Source organism: Euwallacea similis, chromosome 7 (genome assembly GCF_039881205.1).
Source record: "Euwallacea similis isolate ESF13 chromosome 7, ESF131.1, whole genome shotgun sequence".
NCBI classification, from domain to species: Eukaryota; Metazoa; Arthropoda; class Insecta; order Coleoptera; family Curculionidae; genus Euwallacea; species Euwallacea similis.
Genome location: NC_089615.1, coordinates 715,775 through 733,310, shown reverse-complemented (window position 1 = coordinate 733,310; position 17,536 = coordinate 715,775). Strand labels below are relative to the sequence as shown.

The 17,536-nt window shown below is 36.0% G+C and overlaps 5 protein-coding genes across 5 annotated transcripts; 2 read left to right on the top strand and 3 right to left on the bottom strand.

Moving 5' to 3' along the window:
- Positions 1-162: 162 nt before the first annotated feature.
- Ublcp1 (Ubiquitin-like domain-containing C-terminal domain phosphatase 1) lies at positions 163-3,944 on the top strand. Its single transcript, XM_066391714.1, has 7 exons — positions 163-259; positions 1,913-2,071; positions 2,260-2,412; positions 2,470-2,634; positions 2,694-2,905; positions 3,260-3,405; positions 3,629-3,944. Exons 1-7 carry the CDS (start codon positions 235-237, stop codon positions 3,819-3,821), a joined length of 1,053 nt encoding a protein of 350 aa, XP_066247811.1. The 5' UTR covers positions 163-234; the 3' UTR covers positions 3,822-3,944.
- Gem2 (Gemin 2) lies at positions 408-1,654 on the bottom strand. The gene is made up of 3 exons (XM_066391716.1): positions 1,463-1,654; positions 1,172-1,287; positions 408-1,120 (listed from the first exon to the last, which is right to left on the bottom strand). Exons 1-3 carry the CDS (start codon positions 1,578-1,580, stop codon positions 620-622), a joined length of 735 nt encoding a protein of 244 aa, XP_066247813.1. The 5' UTR covers positions 1,581-1,654; the 3' UTR covers positions 408-619.
- On the bottom strand, positions 3,932-7,871 carry LOC136410107 (uncharacterized). The gene is made up of 6 exons (XM_066392073.1): positions 7,819-7,871; positions 6,601-6,737; positions 4,902-4,994; positions 4,723-4,851; positions 4,433-4,635; positions 3,932-4,362 (listed from the first exon to the last, which is right to left on the bottom strand). Exons 1-6 carry the CDS (start codon positions 7,869-7,871, stop codon positions 4,255-4,257), a joined length of 723 nt encoding a protein of 240 aa, XP_066248170.1. The 3' UTR covers positions 3,932-4,254.
- Positions 7,872-9,317: 1,446 nt separating this feature from the next.
- LOC136410013 (uncharacterized) lies at positions 9,318-12,356 on the top strand. The gene has a single exon (XM_066391910.1). It carries the CDS (start codon positions 9,481-9,483, stop codon positions 12,280-12,282), a length of 2,802 nt encoding a protein of 933 aa, XP_066248007.1. The 5' UTR covers positions 9,318-9,480; the 3' UTR covers positions 12,283-12,356.
- Positions 12,357-14,158: 1,802 nt separating this feature from the next.
- Prp19 (pre-mRNA processing factor 19) lies at positions 14,159-16,935 on the bottom strand. The gene is made up of 9 exons (XM_066391731.1): positions 16,801-16,935; positions 16,569-16,718; positions 15,880-16,148; positions 15,631-15,825; positions 15,375-15,576; positions 15,133-15,318; positions 14,781-14,915; positions 14,517-14,721; positions 14,159-14,453 (listed from the first exon to the last, which is right to left on the bottom strand). The coding sequence occupies exons 1-9, from the start codon at positions 16,817-16,819 to the stop codon at positions 14,309-14,311; spliced, it is 1,506 nt and encodes a 501-aa protein (XP_066247828.1). The 5' UTR covers positions 16,820-16,935; the 3' UTR covers positions 14,159-14,308.
- Between the last annotated feature and the right edge of the window lie 601 nt (positions 16,936-17,536).

The window sequence follows — 17,536 nt, the reverse complement described above, 5'->3', positions numbered from 1 at the left end:
ATATTCGTTCTTATTTTCGGTTAAGTGTGAATATAAGAGATGAGACAATCTGATCGTTCTGAAGCAAGCTCTCAAGAGCCTATTGGCAATGCTAGAAGGCGGAAACATGAATCACCCTTCCTCGCTTTATTTGCAATATTGATTAATTTGCACATGCGGTCATAGGATAATCAAATTTAGTACATTTCATGTTTTAATTTTAATTAATAAAGACGCTTAATACGTAATAAATCAATGAAGTTATTTTCGTGCTGCAAACGTGAGTTTGACGTCTAAATCCCAATAAATGTACCCGTTACTGAAGTACTAATGTAAAATATTTTGTTACCTGTGCTTCGCACCTGCCTTTGTCCTAGCTTAAAGTAAAGAATGCTTCAGAAATGATGGATTTGTAGTGAAAATGCGAATTTTTGTTTTTTATGTATAATTTCCTGTGGATAATTCCATATGAATAGCACCTACATATACACTTTTTCAATTTCAATTTCTTCAAAAAGAATTATTGCCAATATGCTACGTCTAGGTATTAATTTAAATCAGTTCCCCCATTCACACTACCTAAGTTTGCCCTTATTATATCCACTTAATGTCCCATAACATTGAAATACCACTTAGGTACTTATATATTATCAGCAATATCTTGCTGATTGTAAACAGTAGTTATAATTGCAATATAAAGATTTAATGGTGTGGCAATATGCTTAGAAACATCTTCTGAGAATGTAGACCGTATATTCCCACATGTTATTGCAAAATTTCTAATCTTTACATAACAATCTGGTGTTAAAGGCATCTCAAGTAAAGCTAATATTCCATATATCCAGACTCCTAATGCTTCTGTTATCCCAGTAGCTGCATCAAAATCTTGCAGATGGTTGTTAATTAAATCTAGCATAAAAATTTTGGATGCTTGTGAATATGATGTGAGCTCAGAGAAAGTTGGATGTGACAGGTCTTTAAGTCTCTGGCGAAAAGTTTCAGCTGAAAAAACTTGATCTGCCTCATCTCTTGTTACTGTGTTGGCTAGAAAATTCCTGAATTGATTAAAATCATACAGAGCTTTGTCTCGCCATGTTTTAGTAGGATAAAATTTCTCTAAGGCTACTGGCAGTCCAGGGTACTGAAATAAAGAATTTTATAATCAAACTGAATGGAACACATCTAATCATACCTGATACGAGAAAACTGTTTGGTTACTCCTGTACTTGGAAATATCAATATCTGCTTTTACACATTTTGGGCATTTCTTGTTCCTTTCATAAATTACATGTTGAAGATATTCCTCTCCTAAAATACAATGCAAAATGGTTGCATACATTGGAAAATGCTAAATTTATTTGTAAAATAAGATAAATTCCATGAATAATAATAAATAAATCAAAATTTGGATGAGAGATGCAAGAAAATCTGTTCATATATTGTTTAAACAGGTTGAAGGTGAACTAATTTTCTATTTAAGTACCTGTTTGAGGTACAGAATTTGGATCAAAATCATCTGGGATTTGTACATCTACAAATTTCTTTAAAATGCCGGTATATTCATCTCCACTAGACTCCGTTAAATCTTCCATTTGATCCATAGTAAATAACACAATAATTAAAAGAACTGAAAAAATATAGAAATACACTATATTTTTTAAAGATCCCTTTCCTCCTTTTAGAGCAGTTTTTTGTTTAGATTTTTTTGAGGTTAGGTTAGATATTTTAGGTCAAGGTCACACAAATGCCTACTTCTCATTAGAGAAAAGAAATATTTCTGTTTTATTATTGGTCAATTCTTCGTCAGGTGAACCATATTTTTGACAGTGACAGATTTCATCTCATCTCTTCTTCATAACCACAAATTTTTGTTTGCAGATCAAACGTTCGCTCTTAAACTCTTCAAATTTATGAGAAAATATTATATTTTCAGCAATGGAAGGCAAAATTCCTCTCATAATCAAATGGAGTGGAAAAGAATACGAAGTATATGTGTCCGAAAATGATACTGTTGCGGATTTGAAGCGGGAAATCTTGTATAAAACCGCAGTTCGACCAGAGCGGCAGAAGCTGTTGAATCTCAAAATAAAAGGTTCCTGATTTCATACATTTTTCTTGTACCAAATAATTTAGTCCAATATTTTATTTTGTGCTTCTCAAATTGAGAGATATTTATGACTGAAATTTGAACTTACACTACCTTGACGATAACCACTACCCTTATACGATCTAGAATTACTCAGCCATTTAAATGATTTTTATTATTCATTCTCAATAAAGGAAAAGTATCAGATGAAGAATGCAGAATAGCAACATTAAAGCTGAAACCAAACTTCAAAATAATGATGATGGGTTCCTTGGAACAAGACATTGAGGAAGCTAAGACAGCCCCTACTGATTTACCTGAAGTTGTAAATGACTTTGATATTGAAGGTCAATGAATTTCTTTGGTGATGTGCAGAATATCTCATAATTAGTATTTCTTTGTAGATGAAGAAATAGCAATAGAGAATCAAGAGATTTATCTTAACAAAGTTTCCAAAAGAGTTAAAGATTATGAAGTTAAGATTCTAAATGAATTGAGGCCTGATAAAAAGCTTCTTGTTTTGGATATTGATTATACATTGTTTGATCACAGAACAACTGCCCAATCTGGTGTGCCCAACTTCAATAATATTAAAATTAAGAAGTAATTATTATAACATTTTTTACAGGAGTGGAACTTATGAGGCCATATTTACATGAATTTTTAACTAGTGCATATGCAGATTATGACATTGTAATTTGGTCAGCTACAAATATGAAATGGATAATTGAAAAAATGAAGCTTCTGGGTGTAGATAGGCACCCTAATTACAAAATTGCATTTTATTTAGATTCTCTGGCTATGATTTCTGTCCACATTCCCAAATATGGTATAATTGATGTAAGTAACTATTAATTTGTTGCCCTCAGCTTTTAATTAGGTAGTTACTGTCCCATGAAAATAAATTCCTTAAGGGAAATTTTGTAATGCCTAATATGCAAAATTACAACTGCTGGCTATGCTGGTTTCTTTCAGACGTGTAAGCAATTTTATTAAAGTTTATTTAATAATACCGTTTATACTAGAGTAGGCCTCTATGAAGCAATTTGGACTAACCTGTACAGGGTGATCTAAATTCAGTGGAAATTAGGGTTTCTTTTAAAATTTGGAGGACATATTAATTGATAACTAATAGAAGTTTGAAAACACATCTTACTTTGTATTCATTCTTAACCATTATCTGCATCTTTACAGGTTAAACCACTAGGTGTTATATGGGGCAAGTTTGAGCAGTTTAGTTCAAAAAACACAATTATGTTTGATGATATTCGTAGAAACTTTATAATGAATCCTAAAAACGGATTAAGAATACGACCGTTCAGGGAAGCACACATAAATAGGTAAGAATATCTCAAATACCCCTCAAAAGTTAATACTAATTGCAGACCCAATGGCTTTCAATTTCTTCAAATTCACCATTTAGTTCAAATAAATATCCCAGTATGTAGCGTGGTCAAATTGCAGATTATTATTATTTAAAGATTTTTTAAATATTTTATCGCCAAAGCTATAGGAGGTGCCTAAATCAAACTGAAAACTATACGTTTTAATAATTGCTTACAGGTGTAAAGATGATGAATTGCTTAGGCTATCAAAATATCTGAAAGACTTAGCAGATCACTGCAGTGATTTTTCTACAGTAAATCACAAACACTGGGAAAAATTCAAAGTAAAGAAACGAAGGCACAGTCGAGATGATAAAGGCAATAAAGATAGAGACAGATCGGATAATTCAGGCGGAGCTAACGAAAGTTAGTAGTGTTTTTATGTAAGTTGAGTTGAGTTAAACTTTGCAAAGTATTAAATCCAGTACATGTCATGTTGTAATTTCCATTTGTACGTATACCTAATACAAAGTCAATAAATATTTTAGTCTCGATATACCTACTTAATTCCCCAGTGGGTTAGTAACAAGGTTGCTGAAGATGCAATTAGATATCTGTTATTATTATAAAAACGTTCCTTGTGTATTGACACACCGAAGGCAGTATTAATAAAAGGTTATTTAAGTTCAGTGAAATTCGTGTGGCCTAGAAAATATGCAATCTAATTATATTGTTTCTTTGGCCTCGAAAGAGATTAATATTGGAATGTTGCACGTATTTGACATAACGCTTTTTAAGTGTACAGGTGAATTATAGAAATATAATTGCAGACAAAATAAGTATTATTAAACAAAATAAACATTTTTAGAAGACAATGTCGAGATCTCCAGTTTCCAGTACATTCGGTGCTTGCCGTATCAGTTCGACGAAGATTGACAAAATTCGTCTCCACTCGTGCATAAAATGGTAGTTCTGAAAATAATTTTTTACGTTAACTTATTTTTGAAAAAGAATTAAAACGCAATGGAAAAAAATTAACAACCTCAATGTTAAAAAATATCGGCAACATGGAAATCGGCAACATATGTCCCCGCAACTCGTCAGCTGGAGACAATTTCATACTGCAATCCAATAAGTGCAAGATTAGTCCTATTAGTTTTATATGTCTCTCGGACAGGTCTTCTCTAATTAAGCCTAGAACGTCGGCTGCCACCACCTCCGGGGTTACGTTATCATTGTTGTTATCTGAATCCGTTTTAAAAAAATCTAATTTCGTAACTGATCTCAAATTTTATTTGTAATGTTTTAGCAATTGTTATTTAACTTAGTTACCTAACACCAACGACTGAATTGAAATCGGAATTAGTGGCTGCTTGAGTCTGCTAAGAAAATTGTACAGGGCTTGGGACGCTTCTAATCTCCAGCCCGCCTCCAGTATACTACGAACCGTTCTTGAAGATCCTGAATTAAGATTAAGTACCATTTTTCATTTCTTAAGTAATGTTACTTGCCGTTAACAATAGCTGCTACTATTTCACTTACTATACCTTGGTGAGCAATGCCTTCTTCTCTAAATAACCAGGCATTTCTTATTACTCTGATATCTATAATGTATCAAAAAGGTTCTTTAAATTTTCGGAATGCCTTTAAAATTCTATTAGATTTTCATTTAGGTGCATAGATAACTCTCATTTTGCTTGAGCCATTTATAGGGATGAAATTCGAGATATAAATTTGAATGAGTTCTAGAAGTTGCCAAAAGTTACCTATAAATGAGTTTAAAGAAATATCGTTTTATTATTTTATTGCTTTATACAACGTTTTGCCTTTTTTGTGCAAAAATAAAATTAAATTGAGTATTTTAAAATTCGCCATTCGATGGTATGAGTAAGTCAGACATATATGTACTAATGCATCACTCTCATTGTTGTGCTTTTCGTTTGAACTAGCTGATTTATTGGTAAAAACTAATGATTGATGTGCTAGAAAAATATCAATATGAGTAAAAATGTGGTGTCACCTAAGTACTAAAAAAGAATGTATATATGACGGCAAATACATAACGCCTCACGACGGATAGGACGGTTGCCACGTTGGCTTGGTTTTCATAAGACATAGCTCCTAACTTATCATTATAAATCTAATAATTAATAATGATTTTGTTGATATTGACTTGAATGCATACAATAATCATATACCAGGTGTCCCATTTTAATGGAAACAGCTTATCTCCTGAATGATTCGACTCGATATACTGAATTATTCGGCTTCTAAAAAAAGTTGTATAATAGCGGGGGGCAAGAAAGGTGACAATGCTCATTTTTTGCAGCGAATTGCCGTCAAGGTTATTTGAAGGTCAACTTTAATATTTCAAATGGCAATTTATATTTTTATTAATTTTATTCCTAGTTTCTTTGTTATAAAATCAGAGATGTCAACTTGACTTCGCCAAATTTTTTTCTGTGGGGTTATCTGAAAATTGTTGTTTATCGCCAGCAACCTACAACATGCGAAGATTTACGACAAAGAATTATTAATGCATATGCAAATATGCCGCAACAAGTATTACTGCAAACAATATATTTTCACTAAAGAATACAACGTTGTCTTCAAAAAAATGGCAGAACATTTCAACACTCGATAGAGCAATTAGTATTACATTGCATTCAAAAAAACTGTATTACAACATTAAAACATAGCTCTTATTTTATAACAAACAAACTAGACATTATTTAAATAAATGTTTCCAACAAAAAATATCCAGAATTACACTAGGAATAAATCTATAAAAAAATATATAGATTGCTATTTGAAATGTTAAAGTTGACCTTCAAATAACCTTAACAGCGATTCGCTGCAAAAAAATGAGCATTGCTATTTTTCTTGCTTCCCGGTATTCTACAATTTTTTTATTTTTTATTTTTTTAAGTTGAATAATTCAGGAGATATCAAACTGTTTCCATTGAAATAGGACACCCGGTATAATATAGCAATTAAATTGGAAGTTATTGATAATTTTCGATGCATTCGTTACATTCACAGGAAAATTTTATGAACCATATGCTTCGTATTTGTGATTATCGTAGAATTTGCAACTTGTATAATTTAGCAGAAATTTAATTAATGATGAAATGTTCGGTTTCTAGTGTAGAAAATAATTAAAAATCAATCATTAGTAAAAAAGCGAGGGCTCACTATAAAATTAGTTACTTCGCAGATAAGTCACTATCTCTCTTACGGCTTCCAGGCTGTTTTCCGTTATAATTTCCTTCTGTTCGCATCCAATGCATGATGTGAATTTTAGTCTAGAAATAAAAAATTCATAAGTTTGACAATGGTTATAAAATCTTCATATTTTGGTACAAGATGATTTGGAAGTTGGTGATTTCCTTCTACATGGTAATAACTCTTTTCCCGTGGTACCTTCTTTTTCGAAATATCAAAACTAACATAAATGCAGAGAGTTTTATTTAAAGAAAATATATATTTTTGGACATTGTTTATGAGTGTTTACGAAATTTTTGTGTCTGACTTCCCGAAATTAATTCTCTTTGTTCTTAGGACAGAGCTGATAATGGTACCGGTCATGGCTTACATTATTAAAAATCATTTCAGACAAAACAAAAAATTGCTGAAAATAACTGCGTTGTTAATATAAAAGTTACATCGCAACACATCACGTCTTTCCCCCAAATTTCACGAAAACAGTTAATGTTATGAAAAACATTCAAGAGATATTTTTTTGCAGAAATAGGGAGCATTCAGAAAATCATTTTGATTTAAAAAAAAACCAGTAGTGTGTCATATTTTTCATTTAAAATTTCGTTCAGAATAACACCAATGAGGACGCCACTGGTAAAAGTAAAAACATTGTTTTCCGTTTTAAAATGTGCCTCTACATTTATTTTACGCTCCCCAATTTTCATAAAAATATTTAATGCTTGAACGAACTTATTAAGAAAACCCTGTGGTTCAGGCAAAAAGCGAAAACAGACCCATGTTCATATGAAAATTTTTTCTTAAAATCAGAGATTCACCCCGGAATTTTTCAGATACTATTATGAAACACCCCGTATATCGTAGTCGGGTATTCCTTAAGTGCCAAATAAAGTAGCTTTATTATTTATATTTTTTTTATGTGTATTACTTGCTACAATCAATAAATTCGGCACCACGAGCAGATCAATGACTCAGTAACGACAAAATCTCACTACACAAAAAAGAAACGTCGGCAATTTAGGAATTGGTTTTTTGGAACTTTTAAGTAGGATTGATAATACTGATTTCAGTTCCCAATAAGACATATTTTTAGACAATTATAGAAACATCTGATCTTTTAGATAAGAAAACATAAAAAATAATAAGACCGAGCTTTTATGCAAACTTTTTGACAAGAAAACATTTTTAAAGGGCTCTGTGCAAATTTACAAAACTATAAAATCACTCTCATTTGAAAAATTTTCCGCTATTAATTCGGTCATTGCTGGTTTTTTTTTGTTGCACAATTGAAATGCAAACACTGCGACATACATACATAGTCATTTGCTTCATTTTGAGCTGATCGGTTTTAGCAAGCTCGCACAACATTTGAAAATAAGCAAATATCAATCGACAGGTATTACCTTTTGGACTACTTAATTGGAACCACTTTTAATACACAAAATATGGAATTGCGTGAAATGGATGGAACTCCGAATATTGAAAAACGCTAACGCGTCCTACAACATGATCTAATTATTTATAAATTGCAGCCATTGCCTCCCCGGTTATTACACTTCAAATCTAAAATAAACCTTCAATTTACCATATAAAATAATCATCAATTTACTGAAAATTCCATATGTAGCTACTTAGCGACGCATCTAAAATGTTAGTTGAAATTTCCCTATTACTAGCAGTTTTCATGTTAAACTTATCGTTTGGCCATTCCTACTACTTAATGTGTCCTTTGCATGCTGCCAGAGAAAGTTACTGTAATTGTGGCCAAAGCCTTTACGTCCCCATGATTCAGAGCAGGAGCGTATATGGGAGTCAGCTGAATACCGAAATTCTACCAGAACAGCTTTGGATTGTTCCTGCGGAAGACTACGAAGCAGAAATTCCTGCAGTGAAAATTGCTGTTCTTCCCGCTCAACCTTCCTCAACGAATCAAATCGTCCAACCGAAACTAATGCCGGATGTTAAAATCTCTTGGAAATTAAAGGAAAATGATAAAAAAAGTCGGGAAAGTGTTATAGATATACCAGATGAGATAAAATCGGAAAAATTGAGTGGCGATAGTAGTTTTGATGATAAACAGATGTCTCGAACTAGTACTGAAGGAAGTGTGATGAGTTTATCTGAAGCTGCTGACCAACTTGCTTCAACGGTGATGGTTGAAACTACTGAACGAGTGTCTAATACGATAGAAAAATCTAATAAGGATAAAAAGACGAGGAAGCTAATCAAAAAGGAAAAAGTCGAGAATACTGGGAAAGGAAGAAAGGCAGATCCTAATGAAGACTGAATTGATTGTTAGTTGTTGGCCTTAGGAATTACCGCTTAGAATACTTTTGTAGAACCATTTTATACTAATTTAATAAATCTTTATATTTTAATAAAGAAATATTTTTAATATTAAGTTTAACCTCTGGGATGTGTACTTCCAGACTTTTTCCTACTACTCCCTGTATCACTTAGCCTATAGGCAGGCGGCTCTATAAAGACCCTAGACTATAGATATTTCATAAAAGTGGAGAAAACAGTTTGAAGATTAATATCACAAAATATCTACCTCTTAGAATCATTCGTAAAACAAGTATATAGTGTGTTTTTGTTAGCATGACACATAAGATGTACAAAGAACATTGTCGAATGCCAGAATCCATAAACATAAATCCTTACAGTACCCATTTCGATATCAAACCAAATCAGTAACATTTTATATTGAAATAACAATATACATAAACATCCACCTAACAACTAAATCAGGTCACCAATTTAAATCGTTATTGCCTAGCTACGTTTGCTATTTTTGGCTGACCACTATAAATACCCGAAATACCGGAATATAGCTCATAGTGCACCATCAGTCCTCATATTGAACACAAGATGCAAGTCTTAACTTTTTGTGTCTTGTGTACATTCACAATAAACTTGGTATTATGTGCCGAGATCAAGAGGCCCACAATACCTGAAGCTCCTCTAGAGAAGGCGGCGTTGGAATCTGCAACAACTGACCTAATAGTTGGGGATGCAAACTCTGAATTAAGTGATAACAAGAGAGCCAAGAAGTCAACAACAACCACCTTCTGTGTAGAGATAAAACCCAGTGACCCATATCACAAGCCCTATCAAGTGTGTGAGCCCACAACCAAATCTACTTATGATGCTCCATACCCAGCTTCTGTACCAGCTTCATCGTACCAAGGGCAGGCGTCAGTGCAAGCGACACCTAGCCCCAGCTCATACTCTGTACCAGCTTCCTCTTCATCTTCATCCTATGAACCAACCAAACCTACATATTCGAGTTCAGCTCCAGCTCAAAAGTCCTATTCTTCTGCCCATGCGGCACCTCCATCCTACAGTTCTTACAGAGGAGCTGAAGAAGATCTAGAAAGCCTGGAGCAGGGCCCAATTCCTATGGCAAGAGCAAACTTTGCCGCCTCTGATGAAGAAATAGAAGAAGATTCTGGTTTGATGAGAAAAGCTGGCGGCGGTAGTTATGGTGGATATGGCGCTCCAAGTTATGGTGCCTCAGCCCCATACAGTAATTTTGGAGGTGCGTCATCCCACGCTAGTACCTATGGTGCCACAGGCGCCCAATCTTACAGTCCTCCCGTCACTTTTGAACCCGCTGAAAACAAAAAACACCACAGTGGTCTTGTAATTACTTGCCAGCCAAATTTGGCAGGATATGCTCATGGCGTTGGGAATGGTGCTGGATATGGTGGTTCTGGATATGGTGGTGCGTACAGATCTGCCTCTGGATACGAAAGGCCTTACTCATATGGTTCATATTCCCAATCATCAGCTTATAAAGCACCAGCCACCTACGGATCCGCACCAAGTTATGCTGCTCCAATGGCTCCAGTCTATAAAGCTCCCACATATGCTGCTCCAGCTCCATCATACAAAACTCTAGCAAGTTATAGTGCTCCAGCCTACAGTGCTCCAGCTCCCTCATACAGCGCTCCAGCTCCATCATATAGTGCTCCAGCTTACAGTGCTCCAGCTCCATCGTACAGCGCTCCAGCTCCATCGTACAGCGCTCCAGCTCCATCATATAGCGCTCCAGCTCCTTCATACAGCGCTCCAGCTCCATCATACAGCGCTCCAGCTCCGTCATACAGTGCTCCAGCTCCGTCATACAGCGCTCCAGCTCCATCATATAGCGCTCCAGCTCCATCATACAGCGCTCCAGCTCCATCATACAGCGCTCCAGCTCCGTCATACAGCGCTCCAGCTCCATCTTATAGTGCTCCAGCTCCATCATATAGCGCTCCAGCTCCTTCATACAGCGCTCCAGCTCCTTCATACAGCGCTCCAGCTCCGTCATACAGCGCTCCAGCTCCGTCATACAGCGCTCCAGCTCCGGCATACAGCGCTCCAGCTCCATCTTATAGTGCTCCAGCGCCATCATACAGTGCACCTGCTCCCTCCTATAGTGCACCAGCTCCATCATATAGCTCTCCAGCTCCATCTTACAGTGCACCAGCTCCAGCTCCATCTTATAGTGCACCATCTCCAGCTCCAGCTTATAGCGCTCCAGCTCCATCATACAGTGCTCCAGCACCCTCTTACAGCGCCCCAGCTCCATCATACAGTGCGCCAGCACCGTCTTATAGTTCTGCATCTTCTTCCTACAGTAGCCCTTCTTATCACGCTCCATCCTACAGTGCTCCTGCTCCTGCCTCTTACAGTGCACCAGCCTATCACGCTCCAGCTCCTGCTCCATCATATAGCGCACCAGCTCCAGCTCCATCGTATAGCGCACCAGCTCCAGCTCCATCGTATAGCGCACCAGCCCCGGCTCCATCGTATAGCACACCAGCCCCGGCTCCATCGTATAGCGCACCAGCCCCAGCTCCATCGTATAGCGCACCAGCTCCAGCTCCATCTTATAGCGCACCAGCCCCAGCTCCATCTTATAGCGCGCCCGCCCCAGCTCCATCTTACAGCGCGCCCGCCCCAGCTCCATCTTACAGCGCACCAGCCCCTGCTCCATCTTACAGTGCACCAGCCCCTGCTCCATCTTACAGCGCACCAGCCCCTGCTCCATCTTACAGCGCACCAGCCCCTGCTCCATCTTACAGCGCACCAGCCCCAGCCCCATCTTATAGTGCCCCAGCTCCATCTTACAGTGCTCCAGCGCCATCCCCATCTTACGGTGCTTCAGAATCCACTTACAGTGCACCAGCTCCAGTTTATGCTGTGTCTCCTTCAAGCTATAAAGCTCCTGCGACCTATGGCACTGCATACAGGTCAGCTGACGAAGAGTCTAAAGGAGCTACTGAGAATACCATGTCAGTAGCAAAAAGGCAAGAAGAAACCAAAAAAAAGATGCTCGAACTTGCTAAAGAGCGAGCTTCTTCACTTGAAAATAACAAATTTGAAAGCGAAATTTCCGAAGTTGCAACTGCAACTCCAGATACAGTAAATGTTGATATCAAAGAACCAGTGAAAACTGACGCTGAAAAAGTTGGAGCTATACAAATGTCTCAAAATGGTTGGAATGCAGAGATGCGTGAAGCTGACACTGACAAAAAGGGGTGGGCTCAGACCATGAGAGAAGCTGATGAAAAGAAGCAAGGATGGGTCCAGGAAATGAGGGAAACCGAGAACTCTAACAAAGGGTGGAACCAGCAAATGAGAGGCTCTGAATTGGCGATGACAGAAAATGAACTCGAGTGAATTAATCATATTACATTAATGCATTTGTAGATATTTTTTACTTTTGTACAATGAAGATTTAAATAAAGAATTAATAAGCCTGTTTTTATTATTTTTTACTCAACCTTTAGAAGTAACATGCTTTAAAAAGTGGGAAGTAAACAGCAGCTTTTTACAATACTTTATACATACTTTCTTATAATAGCTTTAAATGTGTGTTTTCATTTCCATTTCCATCATCGGAAATTAAATTAAACAAGTTCGAATAGTAAACCTGTAAAATAAGTAACACTGTGCTGACGCTTTTCTTTGACATCTAAGAATTCAAGAGCGTGTTCAGAGTAGCCTCTTTTATTGATTATCTTAAAAATATGAACTGTTTTTTATTAAGCCTCTGCTTTTAGAAGTGTAAAAAGATCCTGAAAAAGTGCATTAGCATTTCATCGCTTGTGACGTCAATTCGTTGTGTCCTGACTAATAATGCCGCCTAAGCATCGCGCACCGCATCAGCTGCTAGATGAGGGACAGGTTACATACAGGGACAATGCTTGGTTTGGCACCTTTCCTAAATGGCGCCACAAGAAACTATAAACGACTAAATGTACGCCTATTGCGAAACCCAATCACGCTAAAGTCAGAGCACTCAATTTTCATTACTTATTTTTAGGGCAAAATTGTGATGTATGCCACCGATTTTGCGAAGACCAAATTTTGGGAGAAGTGTGTATTATCAGATTTTTTTGCAAAAAATTATAAATGTACACAATGCTAACAATCACAATTAAAAATCCTTTCAAATAAGGTGTCAGTCAACCTATTGGGTATCATTTGAGATTCCAGAGTTGAATACACCCCTACGAAGAGAGTTGTTTTGGTGATTCTGCATTTAATACTAAAATGTGTCCCTCTCAAAAACAAATTCGATGTGTCACAGCAATTTCTAACATTATTAATGTAATTCAAAATAAGCTGGGTGCAAGTTTTCAATTATATACCCTGTATGATCACTTTTGCATAACGAAGAAGGTTGTTTCCGAACTGCTAAAAAAATTGTTGATATTGTTAGTTTGCAATCGAATTTTTAAATACTGAAGGTGGTAAGTTATCGTAATCACTGGCGGTAGTGGTGGTTTTAGTACATAGCAAACTTAAGTAAAAATTTACTTCACTTACTTTGAAACAAGCTTTCCCATATGAATAGAAATGTGTGGGCTGCAAACACCGACTTATAAAATTTATTACAGAAAAATTATGACAACTTGAACAAGTTTTCGAAATTTGAAATTGCGTGACTTCAAATTCAATACTTCAAAAAAGAGTTCATGTCACATAGATCAGTGATTAAGGACCAAATTACTAATGTGTTGTTAACTGTAAGTTAATTTCAATAGAACCATAGTAACAGAGGTCTAGAATTGTTCAAATTATTAGTTTTTGTAGGGCTACTCTAGTGAGGCCATTAGTTGTTTGTTAGATAGATCTTTGACGTTACCTATTGGTATTAAGGCGAAGCTGTTAAAGTACTACTAACTTGAACTGCAAGCTAATTTCTATACAAACGTTTTTTTTTTGGAATTGGTATTAATCAGATTCTTGGTTTCTGTAAAAAATAACTATTAGTTAAACTTGACAGCAAGTTTCGCTTATCGTGCTTTGTATGCGATAGGAATAAAAATTAGCAACTTTAGTCCTTATACTGACGGCTCGAAAGGCAATCGGAATATCGAAACTGTTTAAAGGCAAAACAGCTCTCACGAAGGTAGAAGACACAACCTTTTATTAATGGTTTTCGAAGTATCCATACGTGAAGGAAATTAGGAACAAAGAAGTAAACTTAAATATACATTAAATTTTTATTTACTCGTTTTTCAAAAAAAATCAAAACATACCCCTTGGCTTTATCCAATCTAACCTAGTTTTATTAGTCAGGTGTTCCCATACAGCGGTCACTTAGTAGTAAAACTTTAAAATGAGGATCTGATACACTTCAAACATTTAATACCAAGTTTATTGATTATCTTTCTTAATTGAAAACCCTAAAGTTACTTTATTCGAGGCCATAGAGCTTGAGAGTTCTGTCCATTGAAGTAGACGCGATAAATCTGGCATTTTTGCCGAATCGGACACCGGTCGCCGCAGCCGTATGATCATTAAACACTTTTAGTTCTTGCCATTGTTTACATAGATAAATCCTGGAAAAAATCAACAATCCAAACTATTATCCCAAAAAACATTAAATTTTGTAGACTACATACCTGACATCACTCCCAGCCACCGCTAAATAGGTACCGTTTTGGTCGAAGCACAAGTCCTTAATTTGGTACCCTTCATCTAGTTGCAACGTTTTGAAATTCTTTAATTTACGCAAATCCCATAGTTTTACGCATGCATCATCAGCAGCTGTAGCTAAATAATATCCATTCTCTGAGAAGGAAATTGTGGTGATAGCCCCCGAATGTCCTGTGAATTAAACATAAATATATAGCGATTAATTTAAAGCAAGATTTACAGCTGCTTACCAGTAAAATTTGCCACATTACTTTGCTCCTTCAAATCCCAAATTTTCACTTGCGAGTCCGCAGTTCCAGTGCCAAAAATCAAACCATCAGGGTGAAGTTGTGCAGTAGTCAAGGGAATGTTGCTATTGTCCGAAACTAAAATTTATTATTCATAATAATTGATTATTTTAGTAAACACTCTAAAGAGGAATGAACCCGCACGTACATAATTTGTAGCTCTAAAGAAGGTAAAGAAAAACACTACTCTTGATGATTTATAAATTTCATTCGCCTACTTATTAAGGTTGATAAGTTTTTAGTCGTTACCTTTCCAAATCATGTGAAAAATAGCATTTTAAAAATATTCATTCACCTTTAGTGAGCAATCTACCAGTATTGATATCAGAGAATGCCCAATGTTGGTCTTCTGAAGCAGACAGAACATAATCACCCGTAGGATGGAGTGATAACCCTGTGACTGGCCCATCGTGGCAATGAAGAAGTAGAGTTGTTTGTGATGTTGGAACATGCCAGATTCTAATACTTGAGTCAGGAGAAGCTGAAATTATGATCAATGTTCACATAACATACTTCTAAAGTTCCTTTCATACCTACCAGTCAATACAATATCTTCATTACTATGATAGATAACTTTTGTAACTTTTTTAGTATGACCCTTTAAAATGGCCACAACTTGTTCAGTGTCTTTATTAAACACTGTTGCATTTTTATCATTACCCCCAGTCAATACTTTGCTAGTGTCTGTACTGTGAACATCTAAGGCCAATATGCCTGGAATACTTGCTGAATGCAAACCCTAAGAAAAATTACATTATTAATAAACAAAACCACAGTTGATTAAATGATTTACAATAAGAGAAGCCAAAGTCTTAAAAGCCCTGATTTGATCTTGTGTTGCCAATTCTTCAGGAACCGTCCTGCCACGCTTTTTACGTTCTTGGGTTAAAATGGTGGCCCTCTCTTGCAGTTTTTGAATAACTTCTCCACTCATACCTGCTTGTTCTGCAGGCTGTGCTGCCACTCCAGATGGTTCAGCAGCCACTGCCTAAAAATTCATATTTCAATTAAAAATTACAACTAATAAAATGTTCCATTATACCGGTTGAGGAACAGAAGTAATTCCAGCCTGAGGCTTCAAAGTGGCCAAAGCCTCTCTGGCAGCTGTTACTTCCTTATTTAACCTAGCAATTACACGACAAGCAGCATCATGTTGATAAAGAGCGTGGCTGAGTTCTTGCCGAGCAGTTTGAAGTTGTTGTCTCTGAGTGAAACTGTATAACATAACTGCATCCCACTCATCTTGTAGCAGCTTTAATGTGGCTGGAATGCTAGTTGCACTTGGGGGTTTGGGTTTAACAACTGGAGGAGCTGAAATACAAAAGGTGATTACAGTTCTTTCAAATTATATAAAAATATAAATTTATTGGGTGAACTATAGTTGTAATTCTATGGACTATTTCAAAAAGGTGTTGAGGTGATCCAAAAACTGATGGGATTGATTTTTTAATGAATGAATAAGTTTCTCTTGTCTAAAATTTTTTAATAATTAGAATACAGAATTTGCTTAGTATGAGTAACTTCAACATCCATGTTTTCACTCCCCCTTTTGCAGTTCAAAGTTACCAATGTGTGTCAATAGTCATTGGTAATATATATGGTGAAAGTATATGTTGGTTTTACATTATATTTATAATATACTAGAGCCGAGTTACTAACCAGGTTACTAACGTAAAAAACACAAGTCTGCTTACTATAAAATATAATCATACTTCTCTTAGGAATACTCACTTTTTATTTCTATTAACTCATCAACACTGACTTCCTTCCCACTTATCGGATCGATACCATTTTCCTGTACGTACTTTTCAATTATTCTCCTCTCGAAAACAGCTCCAGAGGAAGGAGAAACCACAGGGTGCTCTGGCACTTCGTTGGAAACTAAACACGAGTAAAAGATAGGTTAGAAACGTGAAGAAACCCGGCTGAAAAAATCTGAATATATTAAAGGGCAGAAACTTACTGGCACAGACTAAAGCCATAATTACTTAATTCCAGAAAGTGTCTTTTAATTAATAATCATTAATTTATTACAAAAATAAATTATTTCTAACACAAACAAACGCGCAAACCATAACACCACAGACAGAAATGGCCAAGATGACATATGACAGATCGCCCTGACATTTTGACATATGATTTATATAACAGACTATCTGACATTTTGACGTGTGACTGGGCTTTTTGTATAATGAGAAGAGCCAGTGAAGCAGTTTTATTTCAGAGGAGGATTTAGTAAAGTAAACTGTTCGATTGGTTTCACTTTTGCTTGATTTTGTAGTTCCAATTGATACAAGCCAAATGGGCTTGTCTCTTTTGTTATGCTTTAAGAATTTTGTTGTATTATATTGATTTGAAAGGTCTATTGCAGAATCTTAGCCCCGTCAGTGCAACACGTTCATTAGGCCTTATTGCCCCTTTGTACATACTTAAACCTTTCCGATTTATTACTGGTCTGTTGAACAAATCGAATCATGTCTGGCAGTTGAATATTTGCATAAAAGGTGCTCTACGGCCTCCTTTTCGAAACAAAACCGGCATTCCGATATTAGATACCCACTCTGTACAAGTGAGACAAGAGCCTCTCTTGTGCTATACCTTGTATAAAGCTTTATGGAAATCTTAACTTGAAATCTTGAAAAGCGCCATGTCTAGTAAGCGAGTTATTTGAGTAGTTTTAGAGGAGTCTGTACATAAGA